The following is a 12183-nucleotide window of genomic DNA, read 5'->3' on the forward strand; positions in this document are numbered from 1 at the left end:
ATGGAAAATCCTTATATTAAAACAGGTATGTTGCAGTGTGTTGTATGATTTTTTTGTAGTACTTAATCATTTGTTAAAAGGATCTGGCATCCTGGACACAACGGTACTTGTGTGACTATCCAGTGAAAGCGTGCAAATAGGCTGAGAGTCTGGACAGCTTCTTCATCCAACAGGAAAACGAACAATGCAAGCCTTTTTGCCATGAAAACAAGCCTCAATCCAGCAATGCTACTAGCCAACTATCAAACAAATCCTTCCCTTTAAAAAGATAGCATGTCAAATTTGTATGAATAAGCGTTCCAAATGTTCACATATGAATTTGTATTTTTAAGAGATGAAGAGCAAACGGATATAATTCTTCTGTATTTGTGAACAATTGATCAGGATAATTATTTAAATATCACTAAGGATATAAAATATCAGTGCTAGATATCTACACTTGTGAAAGACAAGTTCATAAAACAACTGGGGTTCTCAAGCAGACTCCAATTTGTTTGCATAACAAAACACCTAGCCGCCATCTGCCAGATGCGCCGTTGATTTGAGCATGCAGCTAATTAAATTCAACCGCGCTGACAATAAATATAAAAAGAAATTATAACTATTTATTTTCTATCCTTAAGAACAACACGGTGCGAGAGTGGGATTTCAATGGGACTTTCACTTTCAAGAAAGTGCTTGAGTGAATTTGTGTTGTTAACAAACCTTTCAACATCTTTCACTCACTCTCTATCTCTCTCTTCCTCTTTCTCTAGTCAGGCATCTGTCACTCTGCTGTTTTCGAAAGTTATTATCGCCTCGGCTCCCTCGTGGATGTGGTTGCCGGGTGACGGGTTTCTTAGCACCCACTCAGACTGGGGAGTGATTTTAATCGGATCCAGAAATCTCCACTGAGTACCTGTAAACACAACTGTGCCTCGTCGAAAACAAATATATTATAAGAGAGAGCTCAGCCAAGAGAGGGAGAAAGGAGAATGAGTGAGTGAGTGAGTGAGTGAGTGAGTGAGTGAGTGAGTGAGTGAGTGAGTGAGTGAGTGAGTGAGTGAGAGAGTGAGAGAGTGAGAGAGTGAGAGAGTGAGAGAGTGAGAGAGAGAGAGAGAGAGAGAGAGAGAGAGAGAGAGAGAGAGAGAGAGAGAGAGAGAAAAGAGGTTAGAGGCATTAGACAAGCTGGCACCCTTAGTGCCAAGCTCATACCGAGCACTAAACAAAACAATTACCTTCATTTGCAAATATGTTCATTTAGGTGTAAACACGCCAAAATAAGAGGGAGCGAGGAATAGCAAGACATAGAGAGAGAGAGGTGACATCTGGGGAGAAAATGAAATACACTATCCTGTCAATACCACGCTACCATATCATTGAACCTTAACCTCACCACCATTCATCTAACATCACAGACATAACAGAACAGGAAATGCTTGACTCTAAAGGGGAGGGGGAAATCTATTCAAAAAAGCCTTTTCTCATGGGCCTGGTGTCATAATACTTTACAGTAAGGGGAAGGAGATCTGGCATATTAGCTGACCTAGGATCTGTGTCTGTGTGGAGGAGGAGCAAAAAGGGGCAGTGGTAATCTGGGGTCACGATGGGGATATTACAACTGACCTAGGTTCTGTGTCTGTGTGAAGGCTCGGGAGTGGTAGTGTTAGACGGGGGTGATAGAAGGCATATTACTACTGACCTAGGATCTGTGTCTGTGTGAATGAGCGGAAGGGGCAGTGGTAATCTGGGGTCACAGTGGGCAGTGGTTTCCGTAAAAATATGGAGTAGCCAGCTAAATAGTAAAAGTAGCCAGTCAGGCAGTTCTGCGCTGGGGTGGTCCGGGGGGGCATGCCACCTGAAAAAAAATAATGACACTTGAAAAAAATCATGCAGAACGAGCTCTAATTTAGAGGCCTCAGATACATTCCAAGGCCTTGATTCCATCCAGAATACACCACTAAATAATTGAATACTTTAATGACTTTACCTTCCAGATTGATACAATTTGTAGTGGTATCGAGTAGAAAGACATAAGTTTACAATAAAAATTACTGAAAATGTATGAATTCAGTACGTTGTTAGTCGTTTTGGATATTGTCTAGGCCTAGGCCTATATTATCAGGACTATTTTCTAAGTAAGATGACCTTTTTTAACATTAAACCTGTCGTCTCTTGAGATTAAAGTCATATTTACAGTTTTACTGCAATATATGAATTGCCACAATGATTTTGTTCTTCAAATAAAGTATTTTATTGGCTCTGCTGCTGTGGACACTTAAAGGAAAACAATGTGTCATTTTGTAATTTGGGTAAACTACCCTTTAACAGTTTGGCCTCTGAGTGGGATTGTTGTCACAGAGCTGGTAGGGTTTCAGACCTGTCAATCAATCACTGTGGGTGGGACTTTGAGGGAAGGCGGTAGATTAGTATTCTAGTCCGAAAAACTAGTCTAGTATACTCTTTCAATATAAATATTGTGGCAAAAACAAAATCTAGTCTTTCAATTTAGATTATTGTGGCAAAAACATAAGAAAAAAAAGTTTGTGTTCTATCAAGTGTTTAGAAACTGTTTAGAAACAATACAGAATTGAATGGAAAATGGATTTAAGGATGCACATATTTTCTCCCTCCACCGTGATTTTTTTGTGACTGTTGCCAACCGGAGCGCACAAATAACACAGGTACCGAGAGGCGGGACAGACAACAGACTAAAATTAGCTTAGTTAATTAATGAAGTGTGAAAATTAGTCTGTTATCGGCTATTTAGCCGATGGCTGGCGCTTATGGAAAACACTGAGTGAGAATATTATAACTGACCTAGGATCTGTGTCTGTGTGAAGGAGAAAAAGGTGCAGTGGTAATCTGGGGTGATGGTGGGGATATTACAACTGACCGAGAATCTGTGTCTGTGTGAAGGATCAGGAGTGGTAGTGTTGGACAGGGGTGAGAGAAGGTATATTACTACTGACCTAGGATCTGTGTCTGTGTGAAGGGGAATGAGGGGCAGTGGTCATCTGGGATGACAGTAGGAGTATAACTGACCTAGGATTTGTTTATGTGTGAAGTAGGAACAGGGGTGACAGTAGGAAAGTATCATTACTGATCCAGGATCTGTGAAAGAGAAGGGGCAGTGGTAATCTGGGGTGAGAGTAGGGATAGAACTGACTCAGGATTTGTCTGTGACCCAGGTAATCTGGCAAGAGTCCCTTGAAAGTACATGAAGGAAAGGCAAATAAATCATTGCACTCTGCACAGAAATAGATACAGTAGCCTATATGCAGCTCGTCGAGACGTTGGCATTGGGGACGGAAGGCATCCGACCTATATGATATCACACAGCAATGAAAGCAAGCACACCAGTAATGTATCAACATGACCATATTACTCGAGTAAACATATAAAAAGTGAACTGTCAAATAAAGTGCCACAAACAACACACCAAGTTACATACCCAAAACATATTCTAACGTACTCAAAAAATTGTAATCTAAAGTGAGCATAATACATATAGTGGCAACATATACACCCAAGGCCGCATCTTGGTCAGACATCAGAAGTAACATTGCATGGGCCCAGCAGGGATGCTGTGTCGTTATTTACACAGTGGCTGAATTGAGTCTGTTGTTTTAACCCCTTACACTCGTGGAAATTGGCTTATATGGACAGGGACAAATGTAAATGATTCTAACAGAAGAACTATAAAAAGCATATGCATGACAATGGTTGTAACTGAAAGAGAACACTTTGTAAATTATGGGGAAATGATCAGACTAAAAATGAGGAGACAACAGTTCACCTGACACGACTGAATCCAAACATTCCGCCGTTGATTTTACGTTCCTTTTTAATTTGCTGTACTTTTCACAGCGTTTGTCAATAACTAAATCTGGAAACATTCTAGATACATTCAGTAACATAATAAATAGGTGTAGGTGCAAGATAAGAAAAAAAAACGATTACAGTGAGTGAGAGGTCTAACTTGTGTCGCCGAGTGGCCACACAGCTCTCCGAACTGCGCACAGTTCCTAAGTAATTTGCTCTCCTAGCTTTGCCATTAAGGAACTGAGGCAAGCACACTTGTAGTTTTTAGTTTTGAACACAGCCCTGCGTGCCCACATAATTACGGTTGTTGTTAACGCAATCCAAAAACGTTCCATTATAAATCACAATCTGGGTCAGGTGGGCATCATTTGAAAACGTATTCTATTGCCAACATGGCTAGGTAAATTATAAAATATGATTTTACAGTGTTTGGCTTTCAAAAGGCACTTCAGACAAACAGATTGTCATTTTGGTACGCATAGAATGGAGTCATGAGTGAATTCAAATGCATGTTCTGTGGCTAATTTTCTTCATAATATTATTGAGCTGGACTGTAGTATACTGTAGTATTTACTGTAGTATTTTTGCAGACTGTAGTATTTAATATACTGTTTTTGAAGACATTACTGTAGTAATGTAGTGTTTTGGTTTTATTATATTTTACAAAACAGTGGGGGCTTTGTCCTTAAATAGAAAACTACTGGACAAAATACTCAAAGAGCAAATGTTCCATAACCTGTAGGTTGGGTAGACCAGTAGGGTTGAGGTCTTAATGGATACTTCAGAACATCTGCTATTTTCTATAACCTGTAGGGAACATAATATAGTCTATACTTGGCATGTAGATTTCTCACTTATGGGTGGCACAAATTTGGATACGGAGAGGGTAAAGGGCAGGGTCTATGCCAATTAAAATACTGTTCAGGACAACCCAGGGTATAACGCATCCTTGTAACTGTGGATCGAAGAGAAATGTTGATACTGTTAATGGCATAAGTTTTAATATATGGAAATGTGAAGTGCACATTTGGACAGGTGTGTGGTATTTACAACCTTTGCCATGACGGTCTACAGTAGCCTCAGCAGCAGTCTGTAGGGTGACATGTTGTGCACCCAATCAAAGAATGCATCTAGTACTGAAAGCATCCTTTTTTATCCTATATTTATTTAACTAGGCAAGTCAGTTAAGAACAAATTCTTATTTACAACGATGGCTTAGGAACAGTGGGTTAATTGCCTTGTTCTGCCCTTGAACAACAGATTTCTACCTTGTCAGCTCAGGGATTCGATCTAGCAACCTTTTGGTTACCGGCCCAACGCTCTAACCACTAGGCTACCTACCACACCCATAAGCTATAGCTAGCTAACACTGCAGTGCATCAAATGTGGTGAGTAGTTGACACAGAGAAAGAAAGACAATAGTTGAACAACTCTGAACAAATGAATTTCTTCCAAAATTAAGGAGAGGCAAAAGAGAGAGAAAGGGAGAGAGAGGTAGCTACAGTATATTTTGCAGTATATATTTGTTCACTTTCACTTACTTAGCTAGTGTCAAATGCAAACAGCTCGTTTAGTCTACTCAAACACCCAGCTCAAACATAGAAAGATGCTATGTTAGCTAGCTGGCTATGGCTATCCAACACTTGAACTCTTCCAAGTCAAGGTAATCTTTTGGTTTTATTCATTTATTGCCACCGGGGCCTGCCAGTGTAACTGCTAAACTGCTTGCTGCTAACTACACTGTACTGCATGATTGTAGCGGGTTTACTAACACGTTAGTTCTAGTAGCTATGCTGACTATGACGTGACAACGATGTAGAATGTGTGTAGAGGTTAGCAGTGATGATATGAAGGTTTGGCTTGGAAAGCTTTTTCCGCCTGGTAACTGACAGCTGATGTGTTGTGCACTGAAGTCCACAAGCAAAGGGATAAGGTGAGAGGACGAGAGCGCGCAGATAGTTGCGAGAAGGAATTATAAATACAACGAGCTGTTTGTATGTATCTGGTATGAAAGTGAACTGTGTTTGCGTGTGATCAGGTGTGTACTCCTTATGCCGATTCTGTTGAAAAACGTTTCTTAAAGAGAAGCAAACGGAACAAAACAGGGATAAATATTTGCAACTGTTGGACTAATGATTACACCCTAGACCAGCTAAATGCAGGCAAGAGTGTTCAAGGAGATATTAAATGTGTCAATGTCTGTCACCTTGATTACTCAAAATTCTCTCGACCTGTGCACCTACATTGTAAACATTCCTTCATAGGTGAGCTTGTAGCAACCTCATGATGGGAATAGGGGAAATTAGAGTATCATGTAGTAGCCTAAACCTATTGATGTTAACATTTGAGCTGGGTAAATGGAATATGAATGACAGTCATCCCGTATGCTGTAATAGAAATAAGGCCATGCTCATAAAAAAAGAATCACCCTCCCTCATCTTAAACATCACGGACCGCCACTGGTACAGGACTATGATGAACACCATTGTCACCGAAAATCACCACTGTATGAAAGAGTATAACGTTATTGTGAAAAGGACTTGGGATAAAAAAAACGAAACTATGTCAGGCCACTGCACTAATGTTGAATAAACTGTATCATTGTCCTACATGTCATGGGCCTACTTTTTTGGTGGACTAAAAAGCTACAATGGACTACACTGCTCTAAATTACAACTTCCCTGACTGAGCTCCAAACAACAGAAATAGGTCAACCAAGTAATGTAAATACAAGTCACTCTTCTTCTTTAGAAGTTAGCACCTGACTAGGCCTATATCCAGTGGACAGATGTCTCTGTTTCAAACCTATGATGTAATTCTCCAAATGGGACAGGCAGGGGTGTGTGTGTGTGTGTGTGTGTGTGTGTGTGTGTGTGTGTGTGTGTGTGTGTGTGCGTGCGTGCGTGCGTCTGGCTGTCCGTCAGTCCGTTCCCCACCTCCCCATTCACAACCCGGTGAGTTCAACCACACACTCAGAGAATAAAGGGCGGAAAGGTGAAACTCTCATTGGGGGATAGGAACCAGAGTGGTCTAGAACTTCTCCAGAACTCTATCTGAAGGGGAGGTCACAGGTTCTGTTAGGTTTGTGTAAACGCTGCATGATATGAGAGGGTAAGGTTAATTGAGTGTGTGTGAATGTGAATAGGGTGTAGGATAAAACTAGTGTTGAGGCCAGATGTAGAGATAGAATGTGGAACTACAGTAGTTTATGAATCCATTGGTATCAACATGTAGACACAGCATATCTGAATAGAGCATTGAAAATGAGTTCAAAACACTGATGAAAGCTGATACCATCATTTGATAAAAGCCATGCATTTTCAATCCTAGTAAATAACTAACGATCTTCAGTATACAGAGCCCATACACATGGTCAAATGTCAAAATTCTATGTTTGCATATTCTGCTATATACATTGCAAACATTGCTGTGTCTTCCTCAGAATTCATTGTGAGCAAAATCATATGTACTTTCAAAAAGTAAATAACCATTCAGTGCATTATTTTCTGAATATTCATGCAATAGCAGCAAAACAAGAAAATACTTCTTCTTGATTATACTGCAAAGAACTGAATATTTAAATTCAGAAATGTAACCTTATGTGAACACACCCCTAAAGTCCTATTTGTTTTGTGACAATAAAAATGTGTGTGATTCCATCCGCATATTTGTGTTTATGCAAGCAAGTGTGTCGTACAGCAAAGTGTAATAAAACAGTTATCTTACACACTCAACATCATCCTCAAATACACCAGTAACATTGTGCCTAACAATGGCGCCTAACGTAACATTGCGCCCGGATAGTGTTGTTTTTACATTTTACATTTTACATTTTAGTCATCTAGCAGATGCTCTTATCCAGAGTGACCTACAGCTTAGCGCATTCATGTTAAGGCCTCAAGGACTCTCTCATAAGCGCCATAAAATATCTATCTCTGCTCATGTTAGACTTTCCATCATATTAGCATCTCCAGCTCATTTCGCAATGGGAGATCAATATTAAATCAATCAACAGATTAGACGGCATACTTGGCCTGATTCAACCCATCCTGTCAGATTGAGCAATACATCACAGCATATGAGCAACAGCACACTAAAAATGGCTTTAAATCAAATATGGATCTCTACCTAAATCTGTCGCCCATAAAATCCTCCTACACATTAGCATGGCTGGCAAAAGAAAGTGTATTTTTGTAATGATCCAGGTGAAATTTTAACTAGGGACAAAATAAACTACCGTCTTCCCTATGAAAAGTATTTATTCATCTGTAGACAAACAGTATATTAAGCTATTTAAATCCAATTATTTTTATTCTCTATGGTCTAATATTTTAAAATGTTGTTTACTTCATTTAAAGTTCAAAGAATTGAAATGATTGCCCCTGTGGCTAGGACAGCTGATATAGGATAACCTACTTTTATTTCAATGTCATTTAAGAATAAAGTAGCGTTCATGGTGAGCTTCATTTAGAGTGGAAATGTGGTAATGCTCCCACACAGAGTTGCAGACCTGCCTGTAGTATACTTGACTATATACTATAGTAATTACTGTTTTTGCGGACTGTAGTATACTGTAGTATTTACTGTAGTATTTTTGCAGACTGTAGTATTTAATATACTGTTTTTGAAGACATTACTGTAGTAATGTAGTGGTTTGGTTTTATTATATTTTACAAAACAGTGGGGGCTTTGTCCTTAAATAGAAAACTACTGGACAAAATACTCAAAGAGCAAATGTTCCATAACCTGTAGGTTGGGTAGATAAGTAGGGTTGAGGTCTTAATGGATACTTCAGAACGTCTGCTCTTTTCTATAACCTGTAGGGAACATAATATAGTCTATACTTGGCATGTAGGTTTCTCAGTTATGGATGGCACAAATTTGGATACGGGGAGGGTAATGGGTAGGGTCTATGCCAATTAAAATACTGTAGTATACTATGTAATTACTGTAGTGTTTTTGCAGACTGTAGTGTTTTTGAAGACATTACTGTAGTATTGTCTGTAGTGTTTTTGCAGTCTATTGTATACTTGAGCAATAAGGCCCGAGTGGGTGTGGTATATGGCAAATATACAACGGCTAAGGACTGTTCATTAGCACGAGGCAACGCAGAGTGCCCTGGTGTATTGGCAATATACCACAAACCCCAGAGGTGCCTCATTGCTATTATAAACTGGTTACCAACGTAATTAGAGCAGTAAAAATAAATGTTTTGTCATACCCGTGGTATACGGTCTGATATACCACGACGTATGTCAGTCAATCAGCATTCAGGGCTCGAACCACCCAATTTATAATGTAGTATTTACTATAGTATAGCCTAATTTAGTAACAATTTCAAATTACTAAAATGTGACTTTTGCGTTTTAACATTCGTTTGGATTGAGCAAGTCACTGACAACTCTTTGCAATAAGAATAAATGCAATTGCCATCAACCTGACACAACTTTTTCGCGCGGTGCGCCCTCGCCATGTTCATCTGTGTTTCCCTGTTCAGCCTACTAAAAACTCCATAACAGCATAGGCCTATAGTCAGATTTGGCACAATAGAGTATTACAAAAATGACCTGAAGTTCAGTCATTACAGCTAAACGACATTTCAAACATATGATTTCCACAAAATGGAAAATGTCTCCCCCTTCCTGTGTTACAGCTTTTCTACCTTGACGCCTACGCTTCTGCTTGCGTAAAACCTATACATCAAATTAGCATCTCTCATGTCTCCACTCACCTGGCATTGGTGCAGTCATTGTACAAAGTCTCGAAGTCTTTTCTGGAGATGAGTTTGCAGCGATTGACTCCTGGCTGGATGGCCCCTAGACCTCGCAGGATGCGGACCTGCTCCACATTGCACACCACCGGCGTGATCTCCAGTCTCTTCAGCTTGGTGTACACGGTGTGCAGTCCTCCGACAAGGTGCTTCAGAAACAGATCGAACGCCTGGGGCAGGCAGATGAGTTCGCAGCCGTCCACCGTGAAAGACGCCACCTTCGCCCCCCTCAACTCCACCATTTTACACTCGTTGTTCTGCGGGGTGTTTTCAACAGGCGACGGGGTCGAGTAGACTGGCTTGCTGGGCAGAGTCCCGGTCGGGGTCGAGATGCCGGGGCTACTGTTGGCGAGGAGCTCCGAGCGGAACAGGTTCTGGCCGGATGGGCCCACGGAGGGAGACGGGGAAGAAGTTGTTGACGGTGGGGACGTGGTCGCGGAAGGAGTGGAGATCGAAGGCGTCTGGACCAGAGGGATTGGCTGGATCAAAGCAGCCGGTACGGCCATGGTCACCTAGGGGAAGAAGAGTAAGTTCAAAGTATAAAAACCACTCCTGCGGAAAAAAGTGCGGCAGTCGAGGAACTCCAAAATGAAAGATTCCACGGGAGTTTAGCTCCTCTGATGAGTTGGGGAGTAGAAAGAGATGCTGAAAATACGTGGTGAGTGAGGGTTTGGGCTGAGCGCGGTGGGACAATGATCAAAGATAGAAGGCGGAATGACAGGAGGAGAATGAGCAGATAAGTGCGGCTCCGCATATGCTCTGTTGATGAGTTGTGGTTGTCACAAGGTACAGAGAGGGAGGAGCTAGGGGACAGTGTCTTGAAGACAGAATTTAAATATGATTATAATTTTAGTTAACCTTTATTTAGTTAGGCAATTATTACAAGTCATTATATCATATTATATAACACTTCATTATTTTATATGGCTTTCTTTAATCTAAAACGTGTTTTTGAGATGTTGCATATCATACGTAATCGCATGCGTTATAAGGGACATTGAGTGCAAATACAGTGAAATAAGGGAGACCGGGTATGATTGTAACACTTTTTTAGGTGACTGTTAAGTTAACATACTAACTGATAAAAGTAGCTCTACTTTCACGCAATTATCGCTTGTCTTCTTTAAATGCACTTTTGAAAACTGAAATCAATCAAACATATTCTACCTTTTTAGATTGGTTTATATTGACAAATCACAGTTTAGTGCAATTATATAAATTACATTTTGCACCAGCTATGCGCATCTGGGAGGCCGGCATCCCTTCAGAATGGTCAAGCGACATGCAACAGCTTTTTTGCCCATCGTCCTCATTCACCCGGCGCCCGCGATAGGCGGCTTTGTCAAGCATCAGCCGTGCTCCTGCGGTTCACGTGTGGATTTCCTAACAAAGCCCACCCGCCCTCTCCCGACCAGTGACACTACAGCTGCCAGTCAGAAGAAATACGATTTTTTTTCAGCATCAAGCCAGGGCATGCCTACTTCCTGTCATCACTTATTTTTTATTTATTTATACATTTGTATTATTTAAGATACATTGGATGCCATTTGAAAAAGGTTTGTGGGAAAGTACTGTAAATGATCATGTGTGTGCAGTATATATCAGATAATGAGGGCCCGTCCTGGTCACCTGGATCCACTGGTGATGACCAATCCAAATCCAATCAAATCGAATTTTATTGTCATGTATTTGCAGGCTTCTCACACAGTGCAATGGTGACAAAAGTGACATAGTAATCCAATAAGAAACATAGAAAAGCAATCAAGTAACTGACATTGCAATTATATAACACTAAGAAAACGACTAAATCAAGTATGAGGCATGCAGATAAAAAATACAAATACAAAGTGTAGGGATAATAGTATGGACATTGTTTGCCCATGTACATTGTGAGTGGAATAAGGTACACACCATACAGCAGAGTTATATGAAAGTATATGCATTAGTAGTGCAGTGAGGTGACATAAGAAGGGGGTGGCTTTGAGACAGGCGGTCCGAGACTTGATGTTGACCCTCACTGCAGCAGATCCCTCTTCCGTGTGCACCGCCGCCTCCCGCCTTCACAATCGGAGGTCCCTTTCAGGTAACGGGTGACATGAATCTGGACCCCCTCATCTGTGGCACCCCAGGTTGCAGGGTTCTTCTGAATGGCTCCTATACACAATGAAACAACATTGAGTTACATTTGAATCTACTCAAAAGTAGAGAAAACAAGTGTAACTCATTTAATAATATCAAAACTTACTGTGAAGAATGGTCTTCAGAAATAAGTCCCTGAAACAGCCCTTATTCCCTGCCCCAGTCCAGGTTGTGGCGATGTAAAAACGTTTTGACAGAATGGAAGGTAGCAATCGCCCCACTGTCGACTTCAGGTCTTGGCACCCATTATTTTATATAGAGTGTTCTGTCATTGAATGCGGCCCAAACTTGGCACCGTTGGGCCGCTGTAGTGTCTCACTTTGAAACAATAATGTTACATTGAAATGAAGTAAATATTGTGCAAGAAAGAACAGATAGGCAAAGTCTCATCTGGTCTAAGTGAATGTAACGTTACATACCTCCATGACTATCACATCCACATGGTGAATACAATGCCTGGGCTAGCCATT

At 40.7% G+C, this 12183-nt stretch overlaps 1 protein-coding gene across 1 annotated transcript in view; it reads right to left on the reverse strand.

The window, feature by feature from the left end:
- LOC120058168 (dachshund homolog 1-like) overlaps window positions 1–10233 on the reverse strand; it is a 268628-nt gene extending 258395 nt beyond the window's left edge. Inside the window, exon 1 of the mRNA XM_039006634.1 lies at window positions 9536–10233. Within this exon, the coding sequence (XP_038862562.1) occupies window positions 9536–10080 (545 nt within the window). The 5' untranslated portion in view covers window positions 10081–10233. The remainder of the gene's footprint in view (window positions 1–9535) is intronic.
- Between the last annotated feature and the right edge of the window lie 1950 nt (window positions 10234–12183).

This window comes from Salvelinus namaycush, chromosome 13 (genome assembly GCF_016432855.1).
Source record: "Salvelinus namaycush isolate Seneca chromosome 13, SaNama_1.0, whole genome shotgun sequence".
Taxonomy (NCBI): Eukaryota; Metazoa; Chordata; class Actinopteri; order Salmoniformes; family Salmonidae; genus Salvelinus; species Salvelinus namaycush.